This window comes from Phallusia mammillata, chromosome 1 (assembly GCF_965637545.1).
Source record: "Phallusia mammillata chromosome 1, kaPhaMamm4.hap1.1, whole genome shotgun sequence".
Lineage (NCBI taxonomy): Eukaryota > Metazoa > Chordata > Ascidiacea > Phlebobranchia > Ascidiidae > Phallusia > Phallusia mammillata.
In genome coordinates this window covers 31,404,397-31,422,541 of record NC_137252.1, presented here as the reverse complement: position 1 = coordinate 31,422,541, position 18,145 = coordinate 31,404,397, and the positions used below count along the sequence as shown (strand labels likewise).

Below are 18,145 nucleotides of genomic sequence, written 5' to 3'. Positions count from 1 at the left end.
GGGTGTCGCACACTGCAACCTTAACAACTTTGACACCATTTCTGCGTCCAAACGTTGGTCTAACTTTGCAGAAGACGTAACCGAATGAAGTGCTGATACCGGTGTGGTTTTGAAGCGGGTTCGACATGTCACATCTGGTAACGGAATAAATATTAATCAGCTATTTCAAGAAAATAAGTTTTTTCCCAGACTGCATTTCAAAATGTTTTGTGTTTTGCCAAATATTCACATTACAAAAAAAATAATAAAAAATATTGTTACTCATTGTTTAATTTTAAACTTCTAATCACTGTCAAAAACGCTCCAAATAGTTTCATAACATTTTTCTTGAATTTGTGTCAAAAAAATATTTTTGGTAAAAGCGTCTACAAACTCACCTTGTAGTGTCAAGTTTTGGGCAAGATTTTGCTGCACAAACCAAAGCAAGAAGAACAAGGCCAAAGACGGTTAGGAGGAAATTCTGAACAAAGCAAAATATTTCTGATTCCATAGGCAAGGATAATGTACTTTTTACAGAATTTAGGAACAGTTAATACATTGGAATAGGTCAGTGGTTCCCAAACTGTGGGCCATGGTCCAGTACTAGGCCACCAAGACATTTTCAATGGGCCACAGAGCCATTTAAACAGATTCTACTGTTTTGTTATACTGTAGATATTATGCGCTTTGTTTTGAAAAACGTAATATTTGCAAAGAATTCCGAATCAAGTGGCCAATTTTCAGGAGCATGTATCTCATAAAAAATAAATTGCTACGAACCATTTCGCCTGTTTTTGAGTTATTTTTTTTGTTTGTGCCCAAATTTACAGCACGTGGTGGGTATATTAAATAGACAATTGGGCCACAGATAAAAAAAAGTTTGGGAACCCCTGGAATATAGGTGAAAAGATTTTTTAAGACCTGTTTCTCAATTAGTTTTCCGAACTGAATCAGTAATTAATTTACTTTATTTAGTCATTCGACCATTTTAGTCATTCGACTCGTGTAGCCAGTGCAGCATCATCTAAACAAGTTACGGTGGTACAACTTACCATGATTGCAGTTGTTTTTTTCCCGGTTCTGTTTTTGAAGATTATTTTGCAAGTTTTCTTGAACTGTTATACGGTTATTGGTTTTTATTCTTGTATTTTTTCTGTCCTTGTCTCTGCTGTTCCTCAAGTTGTAATGCTGAGCTGATAAAGACCGTGGCATTTTATAGGACGATAAAGGAGTTTTTTCAGTTTCTAGGACTCGCGTTTCATGGTAGAACTTTCCTTCGAAAGGGTGAATACGGACAATCCCATTTTCGACACAGAAAGCATCTTCGATATATTAGACACATTTTCGATATGTCGCTGTTAGCATTGCAACGAAATTGGATTGTATTTCAATACACGGATTCTTCATCTGTTATTCAATCGGAAACGATAACTGAAGGTAGAGGACCCGATAGGGGATTTCCCTTTTTACAATGTTTTGAGGCGGTGTCATGTTACGCCTGAAATCGGTGTCTGTTCGAAAAGCTGGTCACGTGTGTAGATGAACTAATAGAATGTCGTATAACTGACATTGGGCTTGCAGCCATGAAGTTCATTTTTATTGTTAGAATTGGCGAATAAATTTCTCGTTTGTTTCGAAGTATATTAAGTGATTATAGATTGACCAATGAAGCCTACATAGGGAGAATTTTTTTAATGAAAAAGCATTGCGAGATAAATATTTTTAGTTTTATATACACATAAAACATCAGCAACGAAATTGTCAACAGCAATATTAATTTTAACAAAAGTGTATTTTGAAAAACCCATTAAAGGTATAAAACGTACTTTTGATTTTGCCTAGCGATTTAACAATATGAGTTAATAATATTGGCTTTTTATTTATTTGTTCCTTATCTTTTAGGAATTACTTTTATGACATAAAAAAATTGCAATTAACTATTATCTGAACCAATCCACATATACTGCGTTCGCACATTAGGGGATCAGCACAAAATAAACAATGGTCCACTGATATTTAAATTATCATGTCTACTTTGTATAGGGGTGGAAAAAAACTTGAAACTTCGTTGCTTTGGAATATATTGGTGCGTTGCGACGAAAGGCGTAGGCTGGTAAAGTCTCCCCATTTCAATGGGACATAACCCGACGTGCGAAACAATTGTTTAATTTCACGCGCAAATCATTGGACACTTGTAAAGGAGTCACGATCTGTAATTTAATCCTCGCTGCTGAAATCGAGCTTCCAATTGGTCAAATTAATAACGTGGTTTCAGTTTCTCGCTATCCGGTGTAAACTCAATCTATAAGTTTCGTAGCAAAAGCTTTTGTGAATTTACCGGTGAAATGCAATATGCTTTGGCCACTGTATCGCACAGAGTATTAAAAGCTGTGGTATTTTATTTCTACACATGTACGAAAAACATAAAGTACAAATAAATGCCCCTAAAGCGAAATGTCGCATGTGCAGTACACGAACTGTTGGTGTGATTTTCCAATTTGCTTCAAAGTACGGGACATCATGATGTTTATTCTCGAAGCCAAGATTGCATGCACAACCAGGTTGTGGTCAACAGGTTGTGGGTTCTAAACCCATCTTTTGCGTTTCTTAAAACAAATAATCCAATCGACTTAGAACTGCTTGATTTTAAATTAAATATGGGCTATCTCTAAACAAAATAAATAATATAAAAAAATCAACTGATTTTAATGTTAAAAGTTGGACAACTGTATCAGCCAACAATCAGAAAGTCACACATATATATTTATGTAAATATATTGGTTTTAAATTCGTATGTCACACATCTTGTATCGATTTTAAGTAAAATTTGCACAGCATGGATAAAGTAAACATTCTGAAAATTTAAACAAGCGTTTGTAACTAGATTGGACGGTTTAGTCCAGTGTTTCTTAACCTTTTTAGCGCTGGTACCCTTTGAGCTTTCATAAAATAGCCGACGAAAGTTAATAAAATCGTAATAATAGGAATTAACATAATTTCAATAATAGCTATTTATAAGCTGCGTGTTGGATGCACGCATTAAAACAGTATTGTAAGTAGTACAAAACCAACCCGTTTAGACATATAACAAAGTAACTTGTTACGTATTCCTTACAAATATGCCTAAATACGGTATGATTTCACCCTGCATGCAGTACCCCCTGCTTTAGTGCTTCGTACCCACAAGGGGTACACGTACCCCTGGTTAAGAACCCCTGGTTTAGTCTGTGTATAGGGTAGTGCATTCACGTGTTAAACTGTTTAATATTTACAAAAACATGCAAAACTATACAGCCTACATTATATCATTTTCTAAAGTTCTTTAAAGATATTTTTATTGAAATAGAGGACATGACCCCAAAAACAAATAGTATAGGCCTAGTATAAACTGCATCCTGAGGGACCATATATAAAAATGCATTAACATATAGTTTGATCGCATACGGCCGTGACCTTGTATGTATTAATAGCTTTATGTGACGCTTGCAATACAAGTAAATACATGATCCCCAAACTTAGCCAGCGAAATTCAGCAAGCAAAAACTCATTGTGTTGAAATAATGTGATGTCAACAAGGTTCTTATTCGTATTCACTGCAGTTCGCAAATAACCTTTTCTCTATTAAAGTTGCAAATCGTTGTCCAAGCAGATTTCTACTAATGCAAAAAAATGTGACATTGTCTTTCGGACTGGGTTAGTTACCTTTGCTGTTTATGTTGTGGTACTTTATGACAAGAAAAAACAACAACATGTTTACCCAGCCCTTATTTGCATTGGGGTGACATTTTAGCTGAAAAAACAACAACATTAGTATTGTTTAGTCTGCTATTGTTTTGTGTTCAACTCTTAATACAAGTTTTGACAGTATCAATACAATAGTTTTACAGAACTGCTTGGTTTGAAGGTACGACATAGTAGCTTCCTAAACAGTTAAGTGGGTATTGACGTCATATCTTTTTGAACTTTTGGCGCCATAACTGATTCTTTAACTGACAGCGCCTTTAAAGCAAAACTACTGGAATGGAATCCATAAAAGACCAGCTACAGCCGAAAACTATATCAAATGCAGTTTATGATTGCCTATATTGTCATGCTTTTTTAACCGGGTACATTTTGTATTTGAGGTATAGTAATAGAATAAACGGAAACTTTTTATTCGCTTTTTATACTAAGCTGTTGAACTTAAACATTATTTGCAGCTTCGTACTTGTGTTTTTCCTCTGTGAAGTAATAAAAACCTTAAAAACACAAACGTTTTGTCCGTTTTAATACACGGTACTGTATTAGAAATTAGTTTATCATGACTAGCAAGTCGTGTTTTGCATTGATTTATGTGATTAAACATCATTTTATGGTTATTTTATGCAGTGGGTTCCTCGATTTTATGCATAAGTTATTGCAACGTGACTTGTACGCAAGTTAGAGATCTGCTGCCCTAAACATTAACGGAGTCAGTGACAGTCCATTTGAAGCGGTCATCAATCAAATTGACCACCGGTGTTTTTTTACGTGCGGTCAAACAATCGGTTTAACGCGTTTCGCTAGTTCGTGAACAATGCCAATCGATGACGGCAATTGTCCGTCGACCGATGACAGCTTTATGACGTCACAGTTGTTGGAAACTGTCAACACTTTGGCTGGAGATGAAGACGACTAAAAAGCGTGGAAAGTGGTGTCAAATAAATGGAATTGGCGATGATGTTATTTGTTTGCAAGACAAATGTTTGTTTGACATTTCAATTTTTGATTATTTGTTAAAACCCAAAAATGTGCATTTCTTTTATTTGTTTATTATTTTGTGGGGGGTGTGGGCTGGCCCCGTTGCCCTCCACAACTAAACCTATTGGATTCCTGTATGACAAGAACCGCCATTTGTAAATTCTTGCAATTGTTAGTGATAAATGATCTCAAGTCATAAACTGATCCTTAATGAAATATACTTTTCATTTGAAATCCATTATGAATTCTTAAAGAGCTTTTAAGATTCTGGCATTTGGATATGTACATGCCTTACTGCTACATCAAATCCTGCAAACGCCCATTCGCATTTGCCTTAGATTAGAGTAGGGTACAAACAAGGGCAATCAAATATTCAACGGTTCGTTTCAACAAAAACCTGTCACAGGGGAACGATTTTCAAAATGCAAATGCAATAACGTGGCCCAGCTGTGGTTAATGTGACAAATTTGACTTGTCAGGCGGCGTCAATTAAAGTCGCTTATCAGTTTTGCAGGCTCTTATCTGTCAAACTGCTTCTTGTCATAACCTTAGCTGGGTTGAGGAAAAAGGCAGGCGTCCGTGCTTACGCCGATGACGCGCCATTCCTACCAAAATAGTTTTCCAGTGATTAGAGAAGCAACGTTGAAGGCAGACGCGCTATTACGCTTGGGAATTCAGTGAGCTTGGAGTTAAGAAATATATACAGGGGACCTTAGGAGGTCAACTTCGTTGGCTGTGCGTTAATCTGGCATGGCAGTCGGTGCAGATAACTTAGTTATAGGGCCGGAAACTTTGAATTTCACAGACGGGCATACTAATTTGAAGTGCTTAGACATGTATAGTCGTAACGTATAGAGATAGGAATGATTGTACCAAAGTCACGTTAAAACATATTAGCATCTGTGGAGTTTTTATTTATTTATTTATGGTTGGTTTTGATGCGTCACAAAACGTTTTGTGACGTCATCCTGCGTTCAAAAAAGTGTATCCAGTTTCAGTTGAAAAGTCCTTTTTTGATGTTGGCTTTTACTTAATCACATTAAGATTTAGATATGGTTAAACTTAATATTTTCTTACTTTACCTAAACCAGGTACGAAATAAACACCTTGAAATTCTATTTGAACAAGATATGAACCCCAGCTGGTGCATGCAATGCACTGGCTCAAGAAACTGATATGTTTCATTGCTAAGTTACTTCACCGCATGGTATGGTATATTATCAAGTCAGTATGTATGCAATAACCGCCATGGAAATTTATTTAAGTAAGGTATAAAGCTAACTCGTTTGTGAAATGAAGCAGATGAACACCAACTTTTGTTTGTTCTTTTATTATTCTGCATAGTTTTGTCAACAAGTAAAACAGATAATGCCATCGCAATAATCGTCTTGAAATTCTATTTGAATAAGGTGTGTAATCCTAACTCGTTTATGGAAAGGACCAGATAAAGCTTAACGTTTGTATGTTTGTTCTTTTTAATTCGCTGCATAGTTGTATGTTGGTACGGTTGCAATGATCGTCCTGAAATTCTATTTTAATAAAGTATAAGCCTAGCTCGTGTGGAATCAAATGGCACTAACAACTTCTGTCAGTTGGTTACTTATGTTGTTGCATCAGTAAATCAGACAGTTGGTATGGTTGCAATGACGTTCATTCAATTCTATTTGAATAAGTTATAAACCTAGCTCTTAAATGAATTGAATTGTCTCAACCAACTTCTGTTAGTTGGCTACTTTATGTGGCTGCAAGGTTATATAAGCAAGTCAGACAGTTAATGTCATTGCAATGACCGTCCCGATGTGCCGAAGGGGTGATATTACGTCACCCACAGCGCCCTTCTTGTCTTTTTGGCGTGACAATGAGCACACATAAAAGCGACAAGACAGCTAGTATGGCGCCTGATGTTACTTGCACTTTTCGTGAACAGCTGAAGTTAGTTTAAGGTTATATTGCGTTTTTGTGCTTTCCAACGCAAAACTACGTTAGCGCAAGGAAGCTATCCGAAAGCAGATAGTAAGGGGAATGTTGATACTACAGAAAGGGTGGTTACATGTTATTTTAGTTTTATGAATAAAGTCATTGTCTGAACTGATACGATTAACTTTTGCAAGAGTTTTTAATTTCGGTAATAGAAACTCGCCAAAAAAAACATTAAATGCAGACCGAAAAACTTAGAAAAAAATTCTGTAACCTTGTTCTCATATTGCCGCGAAGATGTACATAAAGAATACATAAGTTTTTTGTGCATATTCTACTATAAATTTTTTTCACGGTTTCTTTTTATATTTTGAGTTTGGGCATAACAGCATTTATACCCTGTCCTCGCACCAGCGGTAATCTGTAGGATTACAAATTTTACTCCTATAATGAAGTATACCAGAGTGGCAAATAAACATGTAAGTGTATTCATGCAAACCATGTGGACATTTGGACCATGTTAGTACTTTGCAACAAAACTTTTGAAACTTTTTGCTACGTGTGTAAACGTGTTGAGCTGTAGGTTTTAACAGTATTATGTGGTTAAAATGCTTTTCCAGCAATATTTGATGTTCCAAGTTCCATAACCAGAATCATTTTTCAAATGTACAAAATAGTGGATCATGATCCGTGAAAACTGTCTGAGAAATATTCGATGGCTGAAACCTGCAAATTGTGACTGTTTTTCTGTTTGCTTTGTTTTTAAGCATTAAAAATCCATTTGGGCCAAGTCTCTTATAGGATTAGAGCCCTGGAAAAGCTTGCGTTGTAAATCCCTAATACTGATTGTCATCGCTAGCTTTTTGTCCAACGTTGTTGCTATTCAATGTCGATGATGTACATTATGTCAACTGTGACTACGTTCTGATTCAGTATAATTTATGAACGAGAGTAAATTGAGAAAAACCTACGTAGCAAACAAAGACAATAACTACAGGGAATAACTCATACAGATTAGTAGTGACAGTTTGTGAACTGTTATAAAAATGTCGCCTGCGATTCATTAACTTTTATGTGAAGCTTACATTTTGTTCAAAGTACCAAAACCTATTCCAATTAAAAGGTCAGCTGTAGTTTCGTCTATAAAACTCAGGATTACCACGAAAACTCTTTTTGTCATCATGAGATTGTATTATTAACGTTGGTGGTAAACTGTACCAAAAAGTTGGCAATTTAATTTTTTTTGCATTTATATGTGGTAGCTTAACTTACCATGTGTTCCTCTCTACATTGTAGCACCTGTCCATGACCTAGCAAAGCTTAACCTTTAAACTGTGACCTTCGACCTGACGCCGACAGATGCTTGATGACATCATCCACATCGTAACGTCATGACGCACAGTGGGGGGAGGTTTGACTTCGACGACGGGGGGACCTATTGTGGGGGCTGGGAAGACGGAAAAGCCCATGGACAGGGGATCTGCACCGGCCCCAGGGGTCAAGGGGAGTACGCGGGGTCATGGAACCATGGGTTTGAAGTTTTGGGGGTTTATACTTGGCCAAGCGGGAACACTTATGAAGGAAATTGGTCCAACGGCAAGAGACACAACTTGGGGGTTGAAACTAAGGGTAAATGGCAGTACAAAGGTGAATGGGGGCATGGGTACAAGGGGCGATACGGGGTGAGGTCCAACATGGCAAGCCGGGCTAAATATGAAGGCACGTGGAGCAATGGATTACAGGATGGATATGGCACAGAAACTTACGCAGACGGAGGTATGGATATTTACTATTAAGGTTATACTTTTTTTTATCTTTTTTATATACTCAGTGGGCGGATCACTGGGCAAATACATTCCGCTTATAATAAATTCGCCGACGAACTTCATTTTTCCTGATCGAATTAGGAATAGTGAATTTTAAAAATTTCGACCTATGTGATTACATTGTGTTGGTGCAAAAAAATCAGTTCCTACGGAAAAACAGAAAGTTAAGACAGGATTAGAACCAACAACCTTGTGATAATATGGCTAATAAGGGGTCACGATCCTCTTGGCGTTTGATGAGTATTAAGAGAATATATTAATGATCAAATTAACAAAGCCCCGGCGGACGAATCACGTTTTAGAGAATTTTGAAGTATTTTGGGCGAAAAAAAACGTCAAGCACATGCTTGAGAAATGACAGCGCCAAAAAAATTTAGGCGTAACCTTCAAAACGACACGTGCTGATAGGAAAGGTCAAACCGTCTCATGTCTGTTCGTATTTTCACGTCCGCCTTTAACATTCGGTGACAACAAGAAAAAAGGGAAAATGCAACAGCATCCGCGGCGAATAAATAATTCAAGAAAAATCGTGTTGAAATCAATTTACAACGTGTTCACCGTCGCGCGAAATCGCTCGATAATGGATTGTGAATGATAATGGAGGCGCCTAAATTTTGTTACGACCGTTCGTCAAAATTCATCACCCTCCTGCAATTTAAAATCAACGCACTTTGGCGTAAATCGATTCAGACTGCATAAGAACGTGAAACAAAATTGGGAATGTGATAAATCGCTTTTCGTAAAGGAAAACAGCGATTGGTGATGTCATTATAGGATTGTGACGTGTTGCTAACGGGGTAGAGCTACTAACACAGGAACTCATAGTACAAGAGTTTGCGAAATTCCGATAAGTGGCGCAAAGAGCATTCGCAAATATTTAACACGTAATTTGTGTAAAAATTCTGGCGTTTAGAGCTATGAGGGTTAGGCTGAGGTTTCACAATAATAATATTAATAGTAAGATCAACCAAAAAACTGGTTCTCTATGTCACATTTAGTCCCGAACCCTATTCCAGTCTCACTGTTTATTTTTATCGCAAACCCAAGAAACTCACAAAAGGTCTGCTAAATACCGATAGGTGGCGTAAGAGAGTACAGTTATTTAACATTGAGATTGGGTTTGGGGTATGGTCTAAATTCAACATAAAGAACTGGGTTTCAGGGTTTAATTTATTGTTCTTATTAATTACCAAGCCCCAATAACCCACACCGTGAGCATTTAAAATATTTGCGTGCGCCACCTACCGGAATTTATCAAAACTGTGTGCTGCAAGTTCCTGTGTTAGAAGCTTTACCGAAACGCGCTACCTGATGACGGCAGCTGTACCGATTGCATGTTTCACTCGTTTTGCTTTCTGTTTTACAAAACGTATAAATAAATAATGCAAATTTCCTAAGGTGTTTGACTACGTCCGTTCGGTCGTTCTTGTGTCTTAAAAAATCACCCATTTTTAGGCACCTACCAGGGACAATGGTCAGGTGGAATGCGTCAAGGTTCCGGAGTCCGACAGAGTATGCCTTACGGCATGGCTTCGGTATTACGTAACTCATTACGTAGTTCGATGACGTCACTGAGAAGTGAGCACAGCAACGGAAACGTCTCCAGTGTAGACGTTCGTAAGTAGATGCATCGTTTTTTGCATGATTTTGAAAAATTAAAGGAAAGCCGAAAATAAAAAAATAAAAAACACTGATATATATTGATATTTGAAGAAAAAATAAATGATCTGAATGTCATTAAACTAAGCTTTAAGTCCTAAACTTTTTTCGTTTGTTTATTAAAAATATCACAAGTTGGGAAATGTTTATTCCTAGGTTAAAATCAGTTGACAGTGTTAGAATAAACGAATTAATTTCGCTAAAAAGCATCTTCAGTGTCTATAGAGAGCAATGAAAGAGATTAAAATTAGAAAAAAGCTAACAGTTCCTTCACAAACACAATCATTCCTTTAATAAGAAAAAAAGAAATATTTTAATATACCTAATAATTTTAACACAACCAGTTCCCCTTTAACTCAAAACCTCTCTCAGCTTCAGACGCGCCTGTCGGTTCTCGCGGCGGCTTCGTGTTGACGCGACAATCGTATATGACTTCACAAGGAGGAAAACAGGCGGCCTCGAAAAACCGCTTGTTCCGGAGTGGTTCCATCAGTTTGCGGAGGTCGTTACTCACTGGCTTGAAGATTCGTTCAAGGTCGAGTAGTTCAATCGCGAGTGGATCGAGTCGAGTTTCAGTGCAGAGTAGTAAATCCTACAGAAGGTCCGTGAGAGTTTTTTTGTGTTTTTCAACTTTCGCATCACAGCTCTAGTCAATAGCACTGGATCAAACGTTTTGCTCATGTACTTAACAGCCGTAATAATTAGCAATAGCACCAATTCTTAACGTATATACCAAAGAAAGAAGTAATATATGTACGAATATTAACTAAAAATAATATATGTCTTCAATAAGAATTAGCATGCACAATTTATTACGTTTTTTAACGGCTAAAAACCTTTTTACAAAATTGAATTTGGTTTCAATACAAATCACACACGTGATATCTTAACCACTTAACCAGTCTTTCCTAGTTCATTTTTTTAAATTATCTTTTATTTATTAACTTATTAAACAAACACAAATATATATTTATATTAACCATTTGACTTTTTACCACTCTGAGTATGCCTTTTTCCTATTTAAAGATGCTATTCTATATTTATGCGTAAGTTTTACTGTATGATTTCGTATTATTTTTTGACAAAAATAATTTTGAATTTTTCTCCAGTGACGTATCTAATCATTCTGTGACGAGTGACTATCAGTCCTTATATGGAAGTGCTAGTGAACCGGCTGGAGACATGATGTCAGGTTTGGACACAATCGAAGATGAGATTGACGTCAACACTTCTGAGAGTTACCATGGCGACTGGAAAAATGACAGCAGGACAGGTAACATTTGCTGAAGTGGACTTTTCTTTAGGTTATTTATTCTTTTTAACCAAAACGTAAGATGTCACCTGAGGATATTAAAATGCCCAAATTTCCTAATTTTTGCATTTGTATATTTTATTCAACAAGGTTTTGTGATCAACAACAAAATTGCCAGAAAGCACATAATCAGTAAATATCTTCTATTCCACACGTTTTGACCAAATGGTGCAAAATAAATTATTGGAAAGTTTAAAATAGAATGCACTTATTTTTCATATAGTTTTGTCCTTTTTTCAAAACAAACAAATATCCCAGTTTCATATTATCCTCGACCACAGGGTTCGGAGTTTGTCGCCGTACCGACGGTTTTATGTACGAGGGAGAGTGGTTGGGCAACCAACGGCACGGCTACGGATGTACGACTTTTCCTGATGGCACAACTGAAGAAGGGAAATATAAACACAATGCCATCACCAGTGGATCCCGAAAGATGCCCTTGAAATCGGGCAAAATCAAAAGCAAGGTCGCACACTCGGTGGCGCAAGCGAGGCGTGCAAAAGACACAGCTCTGCAGAAGTCGGATATTGCAGCATCAAGGTTTGTACAAGTCTGTTGCCCATATAGGGTGCAAGCAGCTTTTGGACAACATTTGCCTGTAAAAGAGGTTGTTTCACACTTTCGTCAATGGGACAATACAGTTTCCCTGAGGTTCACAGAATGATTTTGTACATGGGGTCCTTAAGTGCAAAAAAGTTTGAAAGCATATCTTCTAGTTATATTATAACTATTTTTATTCCAGAAAGAGACACCATGTTGAAGCTAAAATGCACCAGATTCATACGTTTAAGTTGTACTATGGTTGCAACACAATATTGTTAAGCTACTTTCATGTCAACTACACTGAAATTGATGACATACAAATATTCTTTACTGTTTTAAACACAACAAATAATGCACCTCTTATATTGTATTTTTTTACAAATCGAAAGAATATGGTTTGGGAAAGTAAGTTAGAGATACAGTCACTGTAGAACAGGGAATGATTCCCAGAATCAATTTACCAGGATTTAGAGATACAGTAATAATATATTGACTCAAAGTTTAACCGCCATTTCCACGAGTCCAATTTAACAATCAAATTATTCCCACAGAACAGCACACAGCATTGCGAAGGCCAATCAGGCAGAAACAGTTGCCCATAATGCAAAGGAAGAAGCGAAAATTGCAAGATGTGTGGCACGTGACCTTGCTCCGGATTTCCACCAACCAGGTAAGGGAACGTGGAAATTTGAATTTGAAAACAGCAGGGACAATGTAGAGTACGTGATATTAAAATAAGGTACTACCCCTGCTTGGGATCTTTTAATGCAACTGGACCTTTGTACCTTTAGCTTAAGAAGACTAATACTATAGTTACTGGTCCACAACTTTGACATGCGAAATTTAGCTAAATTTGTGCCATAAAATTGTGGTTGTCCATGTAAACAGTTTAGAGAACGACATTGTGTTTTTGCAGTGGAAATTTGAAAGGATTTCCTATTTTTGTGGGCGTATTTTTGTATTTTACCATAATGATTTTTGTTTATATTAATGCTTGTTTGCACACTGACTATTTTAGGGTCAGTTTCGGAAAAATAATTCGATGTTATATTCTTGTTAGCACCCTTGTTACATAAAAATGCTAAACAGAATCTATTGTGATCTAGGATTGGAATACATGAAAATGAGGGGTGAGGATCCTTTCAAGGAAAACGGCGATTCCATGTATCTTGCTGAAGGGGAAAGAAACGATGTAGCTGGACCTGAGAGTTATCATCAGTTCAGGTAAACCGTTTTCACAGACACAAAAACTTTGTTATTTAGTGATCCTATTTTAATTATCTTCTGGTGACCCCGTTTTTTTTGGGAAATTGTGCATGTGGTTTATTGAAACATAAAGACGACCTGAAATTCACAAACTTTGCACCATATTAAAACGCAACTCAAGTCTTTACCTGACTACTTTTGCCTGATTCATGAGCTTGTTTGGTCGTAAATCCAAAAACGGCAAACCCAATTTATATGGAAAGAAACAGAGTTCAATGACAGAGAAATATAAAATAGAGAAAATATAAAAACACTTAAGATCTTTTTAGATTATCAAATTTAGATTTATTTAAGTCCTTTTAATCGTGCAACTTTTTCTTCAGTAACAGCAAAACAGGATTAACAGCGTCTCCTGTGCCGAGCAGATCTGGAAGTATCGATGCAAACGCGATGGACATTACCGTGCGAAAACAACTACCCGAAAAACAACAAGCTCCCACTGACGCCAAACAACGGTAGGTGACGTCACCAAGACCTGAACACTACGAAAATTTAAATAACAACATGTAGCCCTTCATATCACTGATGATGGTATGAGCATTTGTCGAAACGTTTGAACAATAAAACATGTCACTTTTTACGTCTATTTGGGTCGTTATTTTTCATCATTAAACTTACGAACAGATCCGTACATAGTGTCCCAACGAACAAAATTACTTTAAAATAACATAGAACTTAGCTATTATATTATTCAAGCCACTTTCACGGCAAACTTGTTTAGACGTTTTGTTGTATTTTTTATACTTGTGCAGAAAAAGTGTCATCAGTAAAGCGGAAAGCCCATTCGCAAGAGCCGCGACAGAACCCATGATTGAACCACCGGCTCCCGGTCCCAGCAAGATGCAGTATCTTTCGCCAGAGAGCGCTATGAATGTGAACTACGAACCGCCAAAGAGTCCCGACAAAAATGACGCCAGTAGTCGCAAGCTGGGAAAAGCCCCGACTGAAAGTTTGGAAAAAGTCCGATCGCCGAAACGTAGCTTTCTTAATGCTCTCCGGAAACGACCTAAAAAGATCTCCACTGCTCAGTATCCGCCGGAGGAAATGAGGAAGAATGCGGAGCAACGGGAGCGAGAGGAGCAGGATGGGGGTACGTGGGGAGAAGGAAGCGCTGCTCAGAAGCGTCGACTTTGGCACAAATCTATGTCTTCACCAGAGCGCTTTCAAGGGAATTCCCTGAGTCGATCCCTGTGCGAGTCATTTGACTACGAGTCGAATCAAATCGAGTACCTGACCGGGTACGAAAAGGAGATGACGCAATCCGTCAAAAACTCTTTTGTGGATGACGACATTGATGACGACACAATGTCCAGACAGCATTTCATTAGCGGACAACTTGCGCCAAACCAAGGTTTCCATGGTGACCATGGGCATGCGCAAGTCCGTGAGGTTTACACTCCCGGGGGTTACCCTAGTTCTCAAATGTCGGGTAACTCTAGGTCATCGACCCTGAACAGGGGGCAAAACTCGAGCAGTCCGAGTCTCGTTAACTTGAACCAAAGCGGAGGTCACCTCAGCGCACCTGCCGTCCGGTCGGGTTACCCTGGGTCACCAGCTGCACATCACGGAGGTCACTCTAGGTCAAATCTCAACTCATCATCGGACAATTCATTGAGCATGGCGGCGTTGAGCCCGCAAAGTCCGGATAAAGTCAAGCAGGGGTGGCAGGAACCCCCCAAACAATGCACCCCCGCTTTTGCAAATTATTCCAGCCCTGCCGTCGAGGCGGATAAGGCTGCACAGAGAAAATTGTCGAACGCAGTCAGTGAAAAATTAGCGAAGCAACAAAGACTGCTTACCAGCACCACTATGCGGGTATGTTTATTTTAAATAAATAGGCAAAACGAGCACTTTATAGTGTTAATGTTTTAAGTGTTTGCGGAGAAATGTCAATATATTAACAAAGTTGGATTTTCGGCCAACACAACCCTTTTTTGTTATGTGGTTATTTTGTTATATATATATATTATAAAAAAAAATTTTGTGTTTTTTATAATTTCAATAAAGTTAAATTATTTTAAAGTTAGTTTAAATCTGTTTTATTGAAGTCCTGATTAAAGTTTGTTCAACATATTTTCAGACAAGTAAATACGATGACGAATCTTACTTCCGAGATTCTATGTTTTTGGATGACGACTTCCGTTCACCCCTTCCCGGAAGTTTAAGACGGCGGGCGCGCGGTGACGTATCAAACACTGGTGACGTCACTAGCACGGTGCCGGTTTCCCACGACAACGATTCGGTAAGTGCAAGATTTTAATAGTTTGTTTTAAAACAAATAAAATGCAAAGTATATTTTGGATCAAATATCTCGTTACTGTAAGTTAATCAATATTCGGTTTAATCATTTAAATTTTCTAATAACTGATTGCAAAAAAATAAAAATACGATCAGTATTTGCCATCTGCCGATTTTTTTCCTTCTATTGCGACAAAAGTAAATTTTAAATATATGGATTTGGAAACAACTTTCCAAAAAAGTTCTTTAGTTAAAGTAACTGTGCCGTTTAACAAACTAAATTTGTGATTTGTTTCTGGTTTGAAGCCTGCCTAAACTAGGGTTGCCATATTTTATGATACACAATCCCTGACAAAATTTATCTCGGTTGCGTTAACCCAGTTTTTCTCAAACTTTTTCGTTATTTTTTCTAAACGGTCCCTTTGCCATTTTTTCGAGGGCTCGCGGTGCGTAAGCCTGAATGTGTATTTTATTAAAAAAAACGAAAGTTGATTGCAGGATTTTAGCTAGTTATGCAAAATTGCGCATAACAATGATCCAAGTCTGACATCACAGACAAAACAAAAACATTATAATTGTGCGCGAACAATCGCATTTTTGTTAGTTGTCATGCAATAAAGCCTATTGTTTAGCAATGGAGACGGTCGATTCTTACTTTCACTTTGATTTAAACTTATTCAGTTGCACAAACTGACGCCAAATAAGAATATAAAATTACTTTCACCTTTTCGCGGTTCCCGCAAAATGCCCTAAAGCAGGGGTCGGCAACCTTTTTTGCACTGCGGACCGGTTTTGAAACTAAAATTTTATCGCGAACCGATCTTCAAAAAACTACAAATATATAGCTATAAAAACGCTTAAATTAGTTTATCATCCCCGGGATACATGGGCAAAATGTTTTAAAGCATTTAACCTGAAAAATTATACGGCCCGGTAATGAACTCCTCGCGGACCGGCGGTTGCCGACCACTGCCCTAAAGGACCGCGGACCCCAGTTTGAGAACCGCTGCGTTAACCTTTTTCGTGATCTAAACACTTCTATTCCGGAATAAATTTAGAATATTTGAAAGTCACACGGACGGCGACACTAGAAAACGTTACATACGATACTCTGATCTCTGTGAATCAACTTTCTGCGTAAGCTTCTGTTTAGTTAAGTTCATTAGGCTAAGCTCACTACTCTTACTATCCTTAAAACAATATCAGGGGTCACTAACCTTTACCACTCTAAAAACCATTCGGACCAATTTCACACAGAAAAACAAACAAACAATGGGGACCACAAAGACCTTTTTACATTTGAAAGAAAATGCCACTGTAAAAACGTTTTTAAGTCTCACAACATTCGACTTTTTGTTGTTACTTGGTTCCTGCACATTAGGTACACAGTTAAAGTAACTGAAATTTACCACGTTCCCACGTAGCATCGAATGCTGTGTTTTCTTGAGACGCGCATTTTTATTTGTGTATTTAACGCATATTGTAAGACAACTAGTAACAAACAGGTTAAGCGTGCACACACACTGCAAAACAAAACAGTAACCTTGGTTGTTTACCTGCACGCCGCCAGTTTACCTCTTTACGTTTCATGGTATAGACGCGGTTGTAGTTAACTACTAGAAACTTTCTCCGTTGGTAAATTAATACCATAGTATAAATATACATTTCTTCCTAAATTCCCGACTTTTAAGTACATTTTAACTTTCTCCCTGACGCAGATTTAAACACTAAATTCCCTGACATGTCAGGGAAAATCCTGACGTATGGCAACCCTAGCCTAAACCCGCAAACGTATGGCAACCCTAGCCTAAACCCGCAAAAAAATTGTGTTTTGTAATGTAGGAGTTAAGCCACACACCGTATTTGTGTGGCAGTATGTAAACTTTTTTTAAACCCAACATCTTGTTGTTATAAACCTGTATGTCCCAACGTACAAAACAAATTACTTGATGACGGTCCTTCGAACTCGATTGACACAAAAGCAATGACGTAAGCTTTTCAGTTAACTCATGGCTTTTATAATGAGAAAAGAAACTCCTTCATTTATATTCATTTATTTTTATTTGAAGTCCTAGTCGCTTGACAAAATTTTCAAACACTTGCTTTTTATTCTGCAGAGTCGAACTTACATGATAATTCTCGTCCTTCTGCTTAACATCGGTTTTCTTGCACTCTTCGCTCAATTTCTCACGTGATCACCTACATTGTTACATCAGATGACATATCATTGATGACAGCGTACACATTGTGACGTCACTTTCTTGACCAGCGTCCTGTTTGCGATTTCGTCGATTTAATTGTTTCTCTTATTTTTATGTTTCTCGTGTCAATTGTGTTGCTGCTGGTTGAATAAACTGCTGACTGCTTGCCTATCAAAACATCCAAGTCATAAAGTGCTTACATAGCACGAAGTGATGTAACAAGCATTTCGCACTTTTCAGTTGTGGATCAGTTGCAAAATAGTTTTCTGGTGAAATTCGGGCAAAAAAATCCTGAACTACTTGCGTTTCCTTTTGTTAATTTTGGAAAGTTTACAAAATGTATATAGGTCTAGGCAAGTAAGTTTATTTAAATTCGCATGGTTACTTTACTTTACAATGTACCAGAAATATAAGTTTAGAAACCAATTGGAAGTAAAACATTAAACTCTGCACAGTGTTTTAAGTAAACAAAACTGGCACCGGCT

At 37.5% G+C, this 18,145-nt stretch overlaps 1 protein-coding gene across 1 annotated transcript; it reads left to right on the top strand.

Moving 5' to 3' along the window:
- Nucleotides 1-7,696: 7,696 nt before the first annotated feature.
- On the top strand, nt 7,697-17,837 carry LOC145230363 (uncharacterized). The gene is made up of 11 exons (XM_080095791.1): nt 7,697-8,391; nt 9,897-10,058; nt 10,473-10,701; nt 11,210-11,373; nt 11,694-11,952; nt 12,507-12,625; nt 13,062-13,179; nt 13,545-13,676; nt 13,974-15,036; nt 15,302-15,463; nt 17,577-17,837. The coding sequence occupies exons 1-11, from the start codon at nt 8,007-8,009 to the stop codon at nt 17,652-17,654; spliced, it is 2,871 nt and encodes a 956-aa protein (XP_079951917.1). The 5' UTR covers nt 7,697-8,006; the 3' UTR covers nt 17,655-17,837.
- The last annotated feature ends 308 nt before the right edge of the window (nt 17,838-18,145 follow it).